This window comes from Varroa jacobsoni, unplaced genomic scaffold, assembly GCF_002532875.2.
Source record: "Varroa jacobsoni isolate VJ856 unplaced genomic scaffold, vjacob_1.0 scaffold_304, whole genome shotgun sequence".
Classification (NCBI taxonomy): domain Eukaryota; kingdom Metazoa; phylum Arthropoda; class Arachnida; order Mesostigmata; family Varroidae; genus Varroa; species Varroa jacobsoni.
The window spans coordinates 66,707-86,042 of NW_019213206.1; the positions used below are offsets into that span (position 1 = coordinate 66,707).

The 19,336-nt window shown below is 40.4% G+C and overlaps 1 protein-coding gene and 1 long non-coding RNA gene across 4 annotated transcripts in view; one reads left to right on the plus strand and one right to left on the minus strand.

Moving 5' to 3' along the window:
* LOC111259193 (tetratricopeptide repeat protein 39A) overlaps positions 1–11,756 on the minus strand; it is a 32,018-nt gene extending 20,262 nt beyond the window's left edge. Inside the window, exon 1 of one of the 2 annotated variants that reach the window (XM_086967785.1) lies at positions 11,254–11,756. In XM_086967785.1, the coding sequence (XP_086823911.1) occupies positions 11,254–11,320 (67 nt within the window). In that variant the 5' untranslated portion in view covers positions 11,321–11,756. Of the gene's footprint in view, positions 1–3,901; positions 3,934–11,253 lie in introns of those variants that run through there. The other variant, XM_086967789.1, reaches the window with a different exon arrangement.
* Positions 11,757–11,991: 235 nt separating this feature from the next.
* LOC111259196 (uncharacterized) overlaps positions 11,992–19,336 on the plus strand; it is a 40,036-nt gene continuing 32,691 nt past the window's right edge. For both annotated transcript variants that reach the window (XR_002679480.2, XR_002679481.2), the window contains exon 1: positions 11,992–12,725. This is a non-coding gene — a long non-coding RNA (uncharacterized LOC111259196). The remainder of the gene's footprint in view (positions 12,726–19,336) is intronic.

A 19,336-nucleotide genomic window follows, 5' to 3' on the forward strand; every position in this document is an offset into this window, starting at 1 on the left:
TTCAACAGAATCCGCTCTAAAAATATGATGGTTCCTTTGAAGTGATCATTGGTTTGTACTCCACGAATTTTATGTAACACTAGAGTTATTGGGTATAGTTCAAAGGACGCGCGCGAATCTGCAGAAGTTGGCTAAAAGAACAGCTATATAACAGCGTTATTTTTTGATAAAACTTATGCCGTTGTAGACCACCCATCCGCCTTAACCTTGCACACTTGCAATGGCGTAACCTATATTACATAAAAATCAATTGCGTAATTAAGCTTACAATTGATACGACGTTGACGTGTTGTATTTACTTATCACATTGAAGATATTGATATAGATGATTGAGACGCGACCCTTACCTTGACAATAGACCGTAGGCGCTGCGCCCATTATGAGTTGACCGCCTGAACGGTAACGACAAACTTAAAAGAAACAATCATATACATAGATATTGTAGTGTAGACTAATCTCGTTTGGCTAATTTTGACACAGAAAGAAAAATTAAATAGCCGTAATGATGCTAGCAAGTATGCCTGTTCAACACGTGAAGATGTTAAAGCAGGAGATCAATGTGTTGATATAAATATAAATGATAAAAATACGACAAAATGACGAACGATATGCTAACTTTCTAATGTAATTAAATGAGCAGCGCGTGACATTTTCACGCAAATAGCTCTTGTTTGAATGCGCGATCTTTTCACGCAATCGTATAATATAATACAATAATTTCTTAAATATTTCTCGAATTCTTCCTAAGATTCCTAAATAATAGACATTTTGAAGCTAACGATGAGAAGTATTGAAAAAAGGTTTTGGTCGCCTTAAAAATTAACCGAAACATTGTAGTAAGGTTCCTTTTATAGAACACACGTACTTTCCATGATAAATACTACGTATTCGTCTTCATGCTTAGGTAGGCAGTCATTAAGAGAGCACTGCATTGCTCTCCTTTCATCCAATAAACGGTCAGTTCCAGCTACTACATATATCCTTTTTTTGCCCCTTAACAGGGGCTTCTGTTACGCCACTATTGTGGCACCATCAACCCAATCGCATTCAGTTCCTTAAATAAATAAGAGTTTCTGTAATTGAAGCAGAAACAACTAATTTTCCGTTGCAAAGTTATTCTTCCGCGCTGTTTAACTCGAAAAAAGTATAAGCTGGATTAAAAATGGCTTACATTCAAGAGTGAAGAAGGAAAAAATACGCGTGTCTGCTTTAACGTTTAGAGTTTAATAGCTGTTAGTCGTAGGTAGCGCGGGTCTAGCTAGGGTCCCCACCATCGAAGCGTAGCATCAGCACTAGCAGTTGTAGCAATAGTTGTGCATCCGCAGCGATAAAGGTACTGTCAGCCATTAACGATGCTACTGGCAATTCTTCAACGCAACAGTGTCACAATTTAATGTAACACTATTCGAGCTTTGACGTCGGCAACTGTAAAATGCTTACCTTTGTACGCATTGAGGGCAAGCTTTCAGGGAAAACCAGCTCTGCTAGGGTTAGGACAATAGTATAGTGGGATTTACGCGTAGCATTCGACGCGAGCGTAAATTACGTCGACAAAAGATGAATGTGGAAGTGAATGGGATCATGGGTAAAAAAAATAACGATTACACCAACTGTGTCATCGGGGTCAAATGAGATAATCATGAAAACATATTGAACTAGATGGGGGTTTTGGGGATCTTGTTTGAACTGGGCAACGTTGACAACATGCCCCTATAGCTGTGCCGTCATATTCCTCGATGTAGGCAGTGCTTGCGGTAACGCGTTCGTTTATACAGCACACACTATAACATAATTCCATCCTATATCGTCTGTTGTCCAATGTATTCTCTGGGGTTTGAGACAATTGTGATGAACTTGTCTTACCGATGTTGGATTTGAAGATCCGGCCAGTTAAATGATTCTGGGTGACAATCAATCATATCACTGACATCGAGCTCAATTCATCGACGTAAATGGAAGTAATTATCACCCTCGAAAAATGAGTCGTTTTATACTACAGTAGATCAAGCAACAGAGAAAATAATATTCAGCTTGAATCTACTGTCTGAACGAGTTCAGATCATACATTTAGGACGAACCAAATGCGAATTATGTAGATAAAGATAATATCAATACTCATCATCATTCATTATAGTTGTTCTATCTAAGGTAGAGTTAATTGTGAACGTTGCGTGCTCCATAATTTAACCAGCAGCTCATACACTTTTGTAAGGGAAACAATTAGTTAGGTACGGAATGTTGACATTGTCTTTATATACGATAACACGACTGGCCACGGAAGTCTAAACGCTCATTGTAGCAAAATGCTAGATTACTTGACCTTTACAGCAATTCTTACTTTTACCCAGCAGGTTTTCATGATATATGTAGGCCGTCAGCATTTTCTTGCCACTTAATTACGCCGTGCGTTTCCTATTGTTGGTAAGATGAACACAAAATACGGACAGAATTTATACGCAAATCCAGAACATATCAAAATATTGATTTATTGTTGGCGTCCATATTGCTTACCCTATCCGTACGTACACAGTGTCTGACGTAAGATATTTCAGTTATTAGTTACAAGAAGCCTACACAAATCTTTGCTCTTTGATGGCACTAACTTAATAGGCTTCAAAGTAATACTTGAAACCCACCGAAGTTAACTTGCTAAACTCGCATATTATCATCACACTGTTGTAGATACAACAAGGTTTAGCTTGTTTTACGCAAGTCATATATATGCGTAACTTCAGCACGTGGCGAAGACGACACGCGCTTCTTAGGGTCGCAGTTGTTTTTGCACGTCAATTAATGCACAAGGTACTGTTATTTATTATAAAGGCCACACTGACCATTAATTCGGGAAACTCTTGGAGATCTTGTCTGTTTTCGATGAAAAAAGAGAGTCTTTTTGAAACATCTTGCATCAAACGTTTGGAGTAAAGTTCCAAGAAAATAGATAGTTATTCGCATTACTTCCGAAATGCGTTTGTAGTATTAGCATTATAAAAAAAAAAAAAAGAAAAAGAAGAAGAAGAACCTGCCGAACAGGTACTGCGTCTACTTGGCCCATTAAGCGATGACCTTGTTGCATTGCGTTCGTGAGTCGAAACGTGCCCCACGGCGCGTCGGCTTGTCGTATTCTATAGAGCGGTTCTGTTCTACAAAGCGAGTGGTGAACAGTTGAAATTTTTATCGGTGCTATTCATGTTTAGCCGCACACCGTTCGAAATTATAGTACACCTAGCAGTAGAAACTCAAAAACTTATAAACTTAGAAAGCAAAACTTAGAAAGTGTAGCCACGGAATCCTAGAAAGTGATCAAAATGATGATTGAATTTAGTTTTACGATTATCCACCAAAGGCCTCACACGCCTGTACGTAGTTATCAAGGCAACATTACATAATACAAACAGCATTTCCGCTACGTAAGAAACAGGTTATTGTATGAACTAATATAACTTCTAATATACATCGATGATTTAGCGTGTCATCAACTAATAGCCAGATGTTAGCTAAGCCGACTATAAAAGCGACTTCCGATCCATTAACACACCGCTCCTGTAGCAATCAAATATCAAGGAACAATGTAATATTGCGGTCCCAGTTCTGTAGACGCTTAACAATTTATTGTCAGCATAACAATATATTATAATAAAACGACATAAAAACTATATATGTATATATAACGCTCGCCATGTAGCACAAACCAATGCTGCTATTCTCTCAATCCAAATGAATTTGCTTAATACGCCGCACCGCTATTGCGCTGAAGTGCCTCACTGCTGTGTTATTACTTTGTCAATATAAGCACACACACACACATCGTGTTTGCCATCGAAGAGGCATTGTATGCCTATTGGTACATGTAACAAATACGACAGGAAAAAGGGGCCCACAACACTACCTTAGTTCTTACCTCTTCTTTACGCGCATGAAGTCGTGAACTATATGCTCAGTAAGATGCAAGCAGGCCTACACCTAGTCAAGGGGGTTACTCCGACTAGGTAAGGTAAAGGTCGGTCGCGTGGCAAATCTGTGGACAGATTGCTATCCCGTTGTACTAACATGATGAGTAATGATGAAGTACCGAGGCGAACCAGAGAAAGCCTGTTACCTTGCTTCGTCTATTTTTACCTATACACGACGACAGCGGCGCTCAAGCAGTGTAGCCCATCTAGTAAACGTAATAAAATGCTCATGTGTCCAGCTACATAATGATTTGCTGGTAGTAGTAGTAATAGTCTAACAGAAAAAGTAGCAGATATTTGCAAATGAACAGAAATTCTTCCGCCAATAGAAGTTTGCTGCTGTTGTATGTACGTAGGGTAGAAGTTGAGAAGTGGTGACAATGATCGCCGCTGTTGACTTTCCAGTTGCAGAAACGTGCTTATAGGTAAAGGGCAATAATGAGGAAATTGTACGTAACTTACTTCTACTCTTATATCGGTGGTTGCTACTACCGTTGTCATTATAACTCTATCACATACGTATAACAGAGAAACAGTTGTTGCTGCGGTATCGGTGATTGCAGACGCATCGATGAATAAGAAAAGCGGCTGATGGAGGAAATGGCCCTAAATTAAATTATGTCAATGGATCCGCGTTTCTACATATCCGACGCATCTAACAAACTGCAAATCCAAATTAGCGAAATATTCAATTGAACAACTGAAACAGTGGATGGTTTTCATGATATTGATGATAATAATTCCTGTGTAGCTAGTGTAAGCACATGGCTAAAAGATTCAGCTAAATGGAACCAGAAAAGAATGCTTAAATGCTTTATGTTTTTTTTTTTTTCTGTCAGCTGCTAAACGTTAAATTAAGGTGGAATGACGTGGTTCAAATGTGCACGAATTAAATCTCCTTGGTGACAACAACTACACAATAAAGCTACCGAAAAGGTGGATGAATGGTGCAACCTCGTAATACCGTTTACAATCAGACCTCTGTACATGTTACACAGAAAGATAACGAGTAATTGGCTTTGTAAATATGATCATCAAATGAAGAACACGATATAAAACTCTTTCGGTGGTCATCGTACCCGTGCATGGTGGATAACGGTGAACTGGGTAATCGGAAACGCGTTCTATCTAGAATGAAATTATTAGATAAACCACCAATTGATCTTGCCCTAGTGGATCGGATAATCTCACACTTGCCTGGAATTATTTTCCATGTGGCCGTAGTACTATATAACTAGAAAGTAATCGTTTGTTCAAACCCAACCAAACGATACGTATGTATAAGGTACACTATTCGTATAAAATAAAACGCATGTAGAAAAAACATAGCCAATTTTCTCGATAGCTCAACTTCTCTCGCGACACCTTGTCGCCGCAGTAACCCACAAACGTGAATTCACTAAGGCCCACGGCTAATATTGTTACCATAAGCAACTGTGATTGGCGAGACAATTGCCAGCGGTCCTGCCCGCGGTTTAGACTCATCGAAGAGTCCTTACCTTGATATTATATATATATATATATATATATATATACATAATCGCTCCACACGAATATATCCGAGGGTCAATACATTATTTTTGTAAAAAGTTTGCTGAATATTTTTTGGTCACATTTTAGAGAATCGGCCGCATTGAATGTTCATTTTATATTTCATTTATTGCACCTACATGCCGGTATACATATTAGAACTCATATAAATAGGGAAGTATCTTTTCAACTGCAAGTAACTTAAAGGATGGCTTAGTTTCGGCGTTATGTTGCTTGTTGCATCCTATAGGTCTAACATGATTTTTAAAAGGTTAAGGTAATGTGACTTATAACTGTAATTGATTGAGTTTGATGGAGTATGATTAACCTCATTTCGGTTTCAAACTTACATTACCTAATCTTAAAAAAAAATTGTAGAAAAACGTAGAATACTTAATCGGACGTGTTGAAACCGACGGTGGCTCATAGTGCTAATTTTTGCGTAGGGACACCGAAATGCGATTTCTGAAACACTGCAGACAGTCAGTAGAGTGCTGTCCCTATCTTTGCTGATATAAATGCTTACTGGTATCATACAATGAGACAGTTAAATCGACATCTATCATCTCGATATGGGTACGTACTTGTCAGCAGAGTGCCGGCCTTCAATGGATCTAGATTCAAAGATATCCAATTGTTCGGTTGAAACGGGCAAAATTATCGTTTTTCTAATTGGCGCAAACCTACCCATAATGACATTGTGCGTTCTCTGCAGTCTTTTTCAATTGCAGTCTTTGGTTTGCTAAATACTTAATTTACAACTCTAAGCTTCTAGCTTATGAGGCATCATCATGTACAGCTACATTTGATTTTGTTCCTGAGCCCTATATTGTTCAATGTCAAAGCAACGACTACATGCCGACTAATCTCCGTGCCACCCCAATAAATGATACGCGAACAAATAGCCGGGGTCCTTCTGAAACACAATAAGCTCAATAATTCTAATAATTAATTGACTGAAGAACTAGCATGAATGTTTGTCTTCGACAAACTACGTCCTTAGTTACTAAGACCAGTTAGCTAAGAGTAGTGTTTGAGAGTCAGATCACTCGAATCATTTTTAAAATGACTGACACCCCTGTAAACAGTGAGTGACTTTCAGGCGTCGTTTTTCTTTCCATGAAAACCGCTTTTCGATGATTTTTCAGTTAGGAACAATTTCTGTTGGCAGCATACGCGACGCCTTTTAAGCCCTTGACAGCAGCGTTTTAAATTCTACGCATGGAAAAGGCAAACAGAAGCACACTGGTTCAAACAAAAAGCTACGTAAATTTTTCTGGAAAACGTCAGCCTCGATACCTATTATTTAGGTATTCCTACTCCTTAATGCCACTAAAATTACTATAAGCAACCGAAAAATGTTCATCAATTTTTTAAATGTTTACTTATGTTTATGTGTTTCTAAATATATATACATGATTTCATAGCACCGTTAGCTATTGTCAGTAGTGACTACACACGATCAGACGAGAGATCAAAGTTGTTTTTGTGCGGTTATGTGTCTTTTATGGATTATATATTCAAATGTAAGTTATACGTAGATCTTCAACTAAATCATTAAATATCGTAGAGTCGTGTCGTAGTGAGAAATTCAGCAACCTAGGGCTAGCCGCTTACATCTGCTGAGCTATTCCGTTGCTTCGACTACCGTACGGCATCAATGTTAACCCATGAAATATCAAATACCATAATACGGTGTAGAGTATTGCCTTTGAAAAGCTTCTTAATAAAATTAGCCGCATTTCTTAAGTTGCACCTATGTCGATTACTCGAAATACCCATTGATTAAAGAAGACAATATTAAGATCGAAATAAGTAATAGATCAGGTGGCATTCCAAACACTTGAAATATATACATATACATTTATACCAATTTGGTATATTTAGCATGTTGAACTTTATATGTCATCTTATATCATACATGTGGCGGTTTCACAACTCTGGCTAAAGCTAATGTCATAGGGCAGTTCCTGGTATTTTCGGCTTAAGGTTCACGGAGTTATTTACTTAGACCCTATTCATGATTACGTCATAATATACCATAATACTGCCATTTTTCAATTGATTACTAAACTTATTGCCCAGCGATTGAACTTGTGGTAAGTGAGCAGGAAGCATAATATAGATCACACGGTACAATACTCATTAAGTTTGTGGAATTCCTGCATTCTGCATAGGCGAAAGTGAAAATTGTGCAGTTCATAACGCGCCATTACATGTCTGCTAGACAGATCAAATGGTTTGCAGGTCTTGTCCATCATGGTTTTCGTTTGATGTAGTTCGGGATCAATGCGCATGAACTTTCAATCCTATTTTACTAAGCTTTTCTGATGTCCTAAGATTGACTATAAGCTGAAACGGCGACGAAAGTTCTTAGCGAATGGTGGCGTCGCCGCCAAAAAGTAGACAAGGCTACTACAGGTTGCTTGCAGTCTCAACGCTTTTTTGGGAACCGAAACCTTTGTTCTACCCGAAATTCTCTACTGCGAGGTCATCTCAAATTGAACTCACTCCGTAAGTGAAAATTAACGCAACTTCGAGGTCAAAAATCACAAAGCGGTTAATAGGGACAATGGGTAAGGCCTAAGTATTGAGCACGAATATATCAAGGCCTTTCTGCATCAGGCTAAATTTTGGGATGGAGTCGAAGGCAGCTTTGAAGTATACAATCACTGCGTAGGTATGTTGTCGAAATTATAGCACTGACATTTTAAAGACCCCTTTAGTCTCCTCACCAGATAATACGGGAGAAGTCTACAGCAGACGTTTGTCTTCAAGATTTTTGCGCCACGACGTTAGTTGGTTGGATCGCCTTTGTTTTTTTTGAGATAACGAGAAGCGTTGCGTCTCGGGAATAAGAAGGAAGCGGTCCGGAATTAAGATATTCGTTGAAAAAAGCCGTTGAGGACGGCGCCAGCCCCACGGCGGGCTCAGGTTGTTCATTCTGAATCCTATTCGGCATCGTTGCCTTCTTTAATTCTAGGTTCTCTAGCACCTGAATCACTTCCAGAATGGAACACTTTTGGCCTAACCTTTTCCGTTTGCCCCTTGTGGGTTCGCCCAACATTTCGCTGAGCAGTGAGATCTCCTGAAGTACAATTTTACCAGGTAAGGATATCTAGCAGTTCTGCGATCAATATATTTCTAGGCACTTTAAAACAAATGGATCAAATGGATTAATAGAAGTTATCAAAGTCTATTTATATTTATTCGATTATGACATGCGGTTCTAAGATTGCTGCACACATTGATCGTTTTGCGTTAAAAATGTTATGTATAAAATATTATAAATCGACCTTCCTCTGTAAGGGTGTCGATTATCTCTAATTACGTTGATCGTTAACCCCTAAAGTCGATTTTAAATAGAGCAGAAAAGACAGGCATTTTTATCGTCGTAGCGTTGAACGGTTTCATCACTTAACTTCCGACGCATATGAGTAAAGTAGCTAACTGCCCATTATCTAGAGTAATGTTCATTTACATTTTCACCCTCGCACGTTCAAATACGGTTTTGAAACAAATAAATCAGTCTCCGTCCCCTTCGTCTTACATTGAATGGGCCTACTATTTGAGCAGTAAGAAGCTCTGCGTGGGCTGTTTCAAAATCCGTCTATACTCCGCATAGCTAAATCCCGACTAGCTCATTGATTGACCCTCTTTGTGGTGATGGCGATAACATGGATGACCCTGCTGTTGTGCTTACCCTGCCGCTTTACAGTTGTCACCGTTTGAACAGATTGACACCACTTAATATAACCGCAGATGGCGCTAGATTAATCGGCTCTTACGTGCTCTTGTGGCCACGGTCGTCGCGCTATTATCAGCCCCTGCCTCTACAACACCCCAGAGAGAACTTCATACCGCACGGGTGGGTAGTATTAGCAGCCACTTAGAGTGAAATATGCTTTTTGAGGAACAAGATTCTCTGAAATGCACAAAGCAAGTGCTTCTCGAGTAACATGGGTGGTACAGCACCAAAAGGGGTTCAAGTTGTCTGTAACCTTGTAATAATTTAAATTTGACCGCAACTCACAATTCAGCAGAGTGTATATTCAAAAGATGACATATAAAATGTGGGATGATGTAAGTACTTACTATAGCTAGATGAATATTTGCATTGTCAAAAACCCGTATCCATTTTGCAAGTCGACGGCGTTGCTCAGTGGCATTTACTTGAGTGCTGAAATGGTGCTTTTCTAGCTTGAGAAACGATGATGAAAATATGACGGATGTGTGGATAAATTGAATCTTGTGTATTTATTTATAGAAAAAATATGGTATAATTTTTTCTCTTACATTTCCTTGTTAGGTTAGCTGAGGAATCGACCATAATTAACATAATAAACATAATTAAGGCGATTGACGTACTTGGAATTATTGAAAAAAGCTCAAAGAAATAGTACAAATGTGTGGAACCTTACAGCTACACTGAGTGTTATATATATATGCTGTTTTTTTATTATTATTTATTAATTATTATTATTAATAATTAATATTATTGTTATTTTGTTTTTCTAATTATCCGAGACAGTTAACAAAATAATTAATGGATTCATGAACGCTTAGCAACAGCACTCATCGAGGGAAATGGCGCTTTGTAATAGTCTTTGACTATCCGTTTACGACGGTAAGTTCCGTTAGAATAGGTTAAAAAAAATACAGACCGTATCGGACCTCGGACAAGCCAATATCGTATTCTATGTATGTTTATGTGGTGCTTACGTGGATAGGTTTTGCCCTACGCGTTCTAGCTACTAGCTAATCTTCCGAAGATTCTTACTCATTTGTCCTTATGTTAGATCAGGGAAAATTTGGGTCAGTTAACTTGTGTAGAATATGTGATAGTAATCCACGGTGTGTACGACATTTGCCAGAGTAAAAATAACGTAATAAGGACAGCAACGCAGATAAATCAGCAATCAGAGAATATAGGCATCATTTAATTAGGATCAGCTAACACGTAAGTTTTAGTAAGTACGAAAGCTTTAATTGTGAATAATTATACGACGTATTTCATTATATCATATACGACGTAACAACATTGTAACTTCGTCTTCTGTATTTTCTTCTTACAGTTGCAGTAGTAGGACATTTCATTATTCGTATCCTAAGAAAACTATATACGATTAAGTTAAGTGTAGATTGACCAATTAATCCAAAAATTTTTTGCATTCACTTACTTCTAACTTGATCCATGAAGTGCATCAACATACGTGAATCTATAAATTGTGCGATATCATTGTCTGGATTATACGTAGTAGCGTTAATTCGAAGTCTACGTTCTGTGTATACTATATAATAAAAAGATGGGTTGCATAATTTACGCTAGAATATGATTCGCTGCCTTTTGGGAAAAAAGTGCCGATTTCAGGAAGAAGGCTTATCGCAATTGTCAGCACTCACTGGCATAAACTGTTAAAGACGGTCTGTGGGACAGATGCGATGTTGTACAGACACCCCTTGACGGTGTTTTAAAGCAATTCCAGCAAGCGAATCTCTGCATACGAGAATACTAGTCTTAAACTGATTAGGACTCCAGTTCGACAATTGGGAAACAATCAAAAGCCATAGATTTGACACAACAGTTCGACATAGCGCCGATGCGAAATAAAAGAAGGGGATTTTTTCCTATCTACATATAAAGTAACACATACAATGGTTACCCTCTAGCAAGCTTTTATTCCTTTGCGTCTAACATAGTATCTAATATAACACTTTTTATCCTTTTCAATGTATAACTAAGCAAATTTTTCTAGTTTCAACTGCTCACCTCGGCTTTTCGAAGTACGCTTCGACCTCTTCCGCCTTCTCGGTATACTCAACCAAACCACCGTCATCCAGAATTACTAGAGTTCCAGCACCACCACTATCGTCTCGTTTACTTCCAAACACCATGTGAATTAATTCCAAATATCAGAGTCGAAAGTATTTTTTCTAAACCAACAAGTAGTCCCGGCAGATTTGCAACAGGATTTTAGCTATCCACTAGTTCCAGTGTCTATTAACTTACGCGCAAGTACAGCTTTCGTTTTTAGCCCGAACAGATATCTACGGAGATTCTTATCGACAAACCGTACTCATCTTTATCAACGTACCCTTCATTTGTTATAACCCTCTTGTAGGCATCGCTGCCAATGCACCGCTAATTTTCCAGATGTCTTGCAATTTTCCGCTAGCGTTCTAAGATTATTTCTAGCTAAAGAAGAATCGCTAGAAATGCTAGTTGGGCAACAAGGTCTGCCTTCTCTTTTTGTCACCAGGAATTTTCTGCGAAAACTAAGCTTCTGGCAAAAGCAGCCAACAGCTGTGTTAGCTTCTTGTCAGGGCTGCAACAGGTGGCCGTTGTGGTACGCGGCTGTAATGGCAATGCTGACGGAAACTTCTCTAACGGAGGAAAGTCGCACTACCGCGCGTTCAAACAGTACTACTCGCACGCACAAGCACACATACATACATACACTCAAATACACAGTACAACTTCAGTTTACCTGTCTCATTTCGGAGTGAGGGGCGACAGCATGGGGAGCGGTCACGCCGATAGATTACAATTTCTCCTTAGAAATTGTAGTCTATCCTTACTGAATGTGGCGCCTCAGTTTCTGCTCAAACAGCCACCGCTTTCTGGCTAAGGTATAGAGCATTAAATGAGAGCTATGGCTGGTCCATTTTTTTTTGCAGAAGCCCACTTAAGAGCCTTACGATTGAAAGAAACTCAGGAGCGCACAATGCTTGCAGTTTTTCTCCTTCTGCATCGTTATAATCATGGCATTTTTTTTATTTACTAATTTCCCCATCATCGCGTTGAATCTAGAGCAAACAGAATTTACTGTCCCGCAATGAACAAAACTAAAATAAAAGCTTTCAGGCAGCTAGTTTTCTAAAAAATGACGGATACGTTCAAGATTTAGTTGTGCAGGCCAACGCAGTTATTCTCTTTTCACGGCTAGCTGGAATAACGCCACACGGGTTATTCTGCACTGGCCTACGGTTAGTCTCTACCATCTTCAGTCCTAATACATGCTGCTATAGTGGATGTAAAAACTGACTGTGTTAACAGTGCCCTTGTGGATCTGATTATAGTTTGGGCGGCGCGAATCACAGCCAACCGAATGGGTAAGGCGTATATATCGTGGGCCCTTGCCGCAGCCGACATGGACTGCCGTTCGTATTAGCAGGTATCAAGCAGACAGCCATTGTAGTACTGACTGAGATCCAGTGTACAACGCTTCGCTCGACAGCTTGGTGAGTTTTCAAACAACTAGTAAAAGATATCTTGCCTCTATGTTTTTGTTTCAGGTTAGATAGGTCCTGTTTAATTATTAGTTCGAGCGGCGATATGCCGCTTATAGTAGTTGTGTCTGTTCAAGTGAAACTCGGTTATTGGATGGCATAAATTCGCTGACGATGCGATAGAACTGCGTGCTTATTTTAAATAATCACTATATGCTTTTCTCAGAATCCCAGAGCATATTGGTAAAATAGGCCGTATATTTGGCATGACTGTTTATTTTCTACAGTTGGTTGAATAAAATTAAAAATCATTTGCTTTCTTTTCCAGTAGCATTTGGAACGCTCTTTTTACACCATATGGCAGCAATCGAAAGCTTTTTGACCGATTGCGCCTATATTAACAAACTCTCGCAACTATTTTTCGTTAGTATACCATGGTTCGTACCTATGTTTTCGACGAGAGTAGAAGCTTTTTAAGGCTGATACCTGACCTCGTTACGCTGACGAAACTGCAAAAGCTTTTAGGAAAATTCCCATTCAGTTCAGCCTCGGCAGGTGACGTCACACCTTCCATTGCCAGACGAACGACATTTTTTCTAACTGCTCAGACAATATAGCTGCGATGACATTTACTCAGATGAATAGTAACTCTCTAAGCGTTGCATGCGTCATCGAAAAATTATCCATATAGCGGTAAGCCTATATTACATGAGCGTATGCCGTATCATGTCTGGGCGGAAAAACTATCCTATCAAATGTTGCCGCACTTGCCCTAACAGGACTGCGGCCATGTTCGATACTGTTCGAGTGGTTTCTAAAATCGCTGGAAGGGCGCCATCTTGGATTCTTTCATAGTCACACCACTATGGGGGCGACTGCGTAGTTGGTGGAAAGGAGGTGGCGCGGCTGTCGCTCATATAGGGCTTAGCATTAGCCTGTTTAGTCATTGCTTCGGTGGCAATTGATGAAGATGTGTGGTGCTTGTAAGATCGATGAAGCGACATGCAACCAATAGTGTTAAGATGAGCATGTTTTGTGTCTACTAGTTTACCAGCTATTCATCGATGATCAAGGTATTCGTAGGTAGTATGGAATGAAGATGGTCATCCACCAATAATCCCAATATGTTTTACCGGATGGAATGTAGTATTGCGTCGAGTCGGCGGAAACACGCTGTCCGGTTACGTCTTTTACGTCGCTATTTCATAGAAATATTAAACGGTTTGATGGATCTGCGAATTCGTCCAAAAGTCGTTAAGCTGTGAGCAAAACGTAATTAAAGCACAACGTAACTAGTCGCACTTATTTACTCGATTACGTCCAATGTTGTAGTGGGCAGTATCGCCTATTGTAATATTATATGTACACGTATAGATGATATATATTATTGGCAATATTTGCGTGATATGTGAATGCCTCCAGTTTGTTTGCCAGTGTACCGATATAGATAGGGAATATATACAGTGCTGCGTACTTGTATCTTTCTTTGTTCATTTAATTTCCCTCCCGGCCATTCGTATGGCTGACGGGAATATCACCAATGGTTTCTCGTTTGTGGAATCAACCTTGTATGCATCCTGAACATATTTGATCATCTATACATACCTTCATTAAGCAGTACGTAAAAGGTTTAGCGATGTTCGTGAATATTACAGACCTCGTTAGGCTTAGTAAGATATCTGCCATCATTGTTCGCTCCATCGAAGCTTAGTCATGGTGTTTCACAGCATAGCAACAGCCGTATAGGCTTACCGAGTCAACCAAGAAGTGACGTCATCCATATCGTCACCGAACGGAACGATCTTAAGAAGGCTGGGACGTTTTGGTAAGCTGATATGGACGAACCAGCAAGCGAGCTATAGGTACCCAGACCGTGAGACAGGGTGTACTCCCAGACAACCTAGATTCTTCCACTTATTCCAGCCTAAGCAAATACGATTGTGTGACATCATTGGTTTTGGTAAGTCCGAGCTAACCTTCGCCCAAAGATGGTCGGACGTGTTCGTTCAGACGAATAGTATCATCAATATGGTTTTTATGTATATATAATTCAGATAGCAATTGTGTTTATTAGTAATCAACGTATTCTATGCCACTGAACTCTCTAGCTACAATTTGTACACTATAATTTTTCGAATTAGTGATTGATTTCGAGCTGTTCTGAAGAACGTGCTTCAAAAATTGGCCGTCTTTATAGTGCTCACCATAACCGCGTGTGGCTTCGGCCAACATCGCTGTCGCTCCCACAGGCCTGCGTTCTTTCTGGTTTCTTTTTGTGTCGGTGTGTATCGATCTATGTCTGCCTATATGCTGATTTTTGTCGCCTTAGCCGCTATCACATAGCGAGGAAGCGGGTGGGTGGTTCAGCGATTGACCTCGGATCGTGCGTGTTCGTGCCGCCTACCAGCTAGCGTCTCAGCAGTCTATCGCACGACGTTTCCTATAGAAGATCCAACGAATCCGATCTAATTGGGCTCGTCGGAGAGGCCGATGCTGATAAATGTAATAGTTGCGCAGTGTAGTTCTACCAATGAAGCAAAACGTCATCAGGTTGTTCACGGGCCGACGCGGGTCTACCTGCATTATATCACTACAACTACCACGGTTTTAACTATCCTGAAAATCTGCAACCATTGCTGTTCACCCGTTCAGCTCTACATTCTTCAATCTACAAGCTGCGTTTAGCATTTCTAGTGTTTTTGAGCTACGCCTTTCGTTTTTTTTTTTTTTTTATCAGTGTTAGCACAGTGCTTTACGTAATTAGTGCCCGATGCGCAATTCGTGCGGCTCCTGCTATTGAGCGGACCCGTTCCTGGAGGCTGCCAGCCAATTCCACATTGTGTCGATTTCGATGACTCATCTGCTATTCATTGGACCTTGTGATGCTGCGAACCTTCGCGAATCTTTCGTCGGCGATTATGATAGTGACGCAGTGGTTTCGTCGGCTACAACAGCGTTGTCTGCAGTCACTTCGTCATCGGTAATATGGGTAGTCGGGTTGGAGCTGCAAGGTGTCGTTGTTCGGTAACGTCCGCGAAGGGTCAGCAGCAGGCAGGTTGTCTACGCAATTTCTCAGTCGGTAAAGTCAACTAGATGGTATTTGGCACGGAATTATCTTTTAGCGATGCAGCAGATAGGCGGCCGACGCTTTGTGCCAGTTTTGCTTGAATTATTGCCTGCTGTTCATGCTGCTATTTTCGTTTGGACCAGCTCACCAGCAGTCTACTGCGCATTTCACGGACGAACACATCTAGCGGCGTTGAACACCACCAGGAGTGGCAAGGCATCCGATACCGTATGGCCGGCGTTTCTCCCGATAATGCGGCGTGAACAGACAAACAAGCAGATTCTACAGGCGATGGGTCCGTTCGTACAACTGATACTAGAAGAAAATCTATTGCACACAAATTCACCGTACCGCGGAGTTTGTCGCTAAGAGTAGACAGAAAATTCACTGAGCGATTACGGGTGATTTTATCTAGCTTTTTTACAAATCTGATTTGTATATGTATACTTTTATTTACTACATGCCTTGTCCATCTCGTACGGAAGTACTACTCGTAATGAAGATATTTTAGTTCATAAGTTGAAAAACGGCACCATGATACTTTAGGTAGACCAACAGTTCAGTTAGTTCGTTGTAGGTTGGCACCACATGAAAGGTTACAGCACGCCGATAGTCGATTCGAGAAAACATCTGACCCTGTTGGAGATCTGCGCACTTGGATGTGAAGACAATGGTTCATCCTGACGCCTTCTCCAGTTTCCATAACGCTTTCTCAAATTTCCGTGTTTTGTGTGGCAGATGTGGTTATTGGATTGTTTGCGGTTTGCCGATCGCTTGTCCATTCACAGAGCTCGACAGCCTCAAATAATGGGAGTCAACTTGATGAAGTCACCTATGAAACGGAAAAAATTCGCATTATTAGCGGCCGTGAGCAGTAGGGTATCCATGGTTACAGCTCAGCGGCTGTGGGCAGTGAGGTATCCGTGGTCACGGCTTGATAAATGGAAACATCGATGGCTGTTGCTACAATCAGTGTTTGCTCATCAGGGGGTCGATTTGGCGCAGTTAGCTGAAAACCAGGAAAGTGGTAATGACCAACGGCGAGCGTTATTCATCCTCGTATTATATTAGGTATTTGTACTCAATTCTGCTGATGAGACGAAAGACATTATTCGCCAGTGGCAAGCGGATGGTATACAAACTGTGATATTTCAATGATTTGATAACGTGCATCTAAAAAGACGTTAAAAAGTAGCAGAATCAATAGATAGAACACAACCCTCCCGAGTTTTGCGATCTGTTCCTAGGCGGTTACTTAAAGAAGCTAGTAAGCGTTAACTACTTGCTTAAAAAGCAAATCAACACATCATTCTCTTCAAAGTCGAATTTTTGGCGTACATCATCATCCACTGTTATTCTTCCTTCGTCGCTCATAGAAAGCGGTCGTAAAATGCTGATATCACTTGAAGAAATTCTTGAAGAGACTTCAGAATGTATTAGCAGCCAGCGGATGGTGGCAGCACATCAACGATGAGATCTGTGAGTCATGTGTGCTTGTGTGATGCTCTTCGATTCGCTAAGTAGAAAGTCATTACTTCAGACTAATGTATTATCGAAGTAAGAAAGCCAATCGTCGCATACTGATGGTATTTAAAATTCTAGTAGTATTATCCTGCCTAGGTAGAGCAAACCATGCGATCTCTACCCACAGGTATTAATATTAACTCAAACGTAAAGCCAGAATTGAAGGACTTCTTCGTAACTTGGATTTGTCACTTCTCGACAAGTCAGAAGTGAATCGTTCTCCACATATGATCCCTAACTCGGACACCGGCTGCTGTGAGACAAGAAATGTTGTCAGGCAAGAAATTTCGTTTTAGCTTGATTTTGAACAAGACAATATGATCAATACGAAACAATATTATTAAAAAGATCTAGATGCCCTAGGTAGACGACACTCGCACTCTTTTCTCCTTCAGGCGACTAGCCAGTCGTTGAAGTTTTGCGCAACCTGGTTGATTTTGTTAATAACGCAGTCATTCGTGGCGAAAAAGGAACGCGTTACCGCGTCGCGTGTACCAACGTCTCAATGAATGAACAAAATGTAGGTGGACTCATTATCTTACATATGGAAATTTTGGCATATCGAAATGTTTCAATATAACTATATCTAATAGGTAAAGGCAACACTCTTTGCTTAGTGTCGCTACTTAGGCCGAAAAATCCCGATATTTTGGCTTCGGGATTCAGATTCGGAACGCTTTGAATGGGTTCGAGATGGATGTCCCCACATTGCGCGAGCTGAAGCTACTGCCGCGGGCCGCTACATGTTGTGCGCGAGCGTCTGGGTAGCAGGTTCCGTTTTTTCTTCATGCCTGAGTTTTCTGGTGCGTTGGATAAATGATATCTTCAGCGGGTGTCAAAGGTTGCCTCGGATCAAAAATAGACTGTCTCAATCGGCGTTATATGAAAAATGGTGAAATCGGTAACGGGCTACGAAAACATAATATCTTTGTTTGTGCTGTGTTGTTGTTTTTTGCTAGCGACCATGCAGAGCTGTGCAGTAGATTTAGTTGTATTCACAGATCCACTCGTAGTAAAACGAGTGAGCTGCGTGTTTCGAGTGGCTCCGGATCTATCCAGGATCGACGGCGTTCTTTGATATCGCGACCGCTTCTCATTACGCCTAAACGTGCGAAGACCAGCGGTCGAGTTGTGTATGTGTTGGTGTTTTTGTGTTATGTTTTAGTGTGGAGGCGCGGAAGAAAAGTCGTGTTGTTTGGTTGATAGTTTCTCAGTGCAGAAGTTTATGTGAACTCGGAAGATAAGAATGGAAACCTAGGTTTCTATCATTTCTGGTCCAGATTTCACTCTCTGGATGAACTTCATCTTCCAGACCCCACTCAACAAGCATTTCTAAAACAATCCACGTGGTGTATCCATCGTTAATTCATCTATAAACATCTATGAAGTCAAATGATCAACAAACACTTCCAAAATAATCCACGTGTAATACCCATCGTTATTTCATCTATAAACATCTATGTTCGACAAACAAAAAATGCCCGACTCACATATCGATGATTTGGCACAGATTCGAATACTTCCTTCATCGACATTACTATACAGATCCATAGTTCGCCCGCCTCTACTAAATTTCTTTACAGGAAAATTCCACGAGAAAAAGAACAACATTTAAGTTTGATTAGGTACCATTCCGTGAGCTATAAGATAGCAAACGAAACGAATTTGCTCTTCCACTACAGGACTTTCCCAACCACCCAGATCGGCTCGAACATTTGCGCCATAGAATGACTGTTGGAGTTGCAGACGGTCATATGGTGACACAATTTTGGCTTCGCTGATATTTTGGGTGATTTGCTGTCTCAACCTTGCGTGGACTCGTATCTGCTAAGCTAAATGATGGTGTATTTTGAATGTTGAGCTTGCGTGAAGAATTCAAAAAGCCCGCTATTGGGTACAACCGATCACTATTTTGCACTTCAGATGGCGATTCACATCAACATACACACGATACACAATGAGGACGAACGGTTCCAGTTACTCCATGGATGATCGCAAGGATACTCACAACTATATCGAACTAGAGGAACGC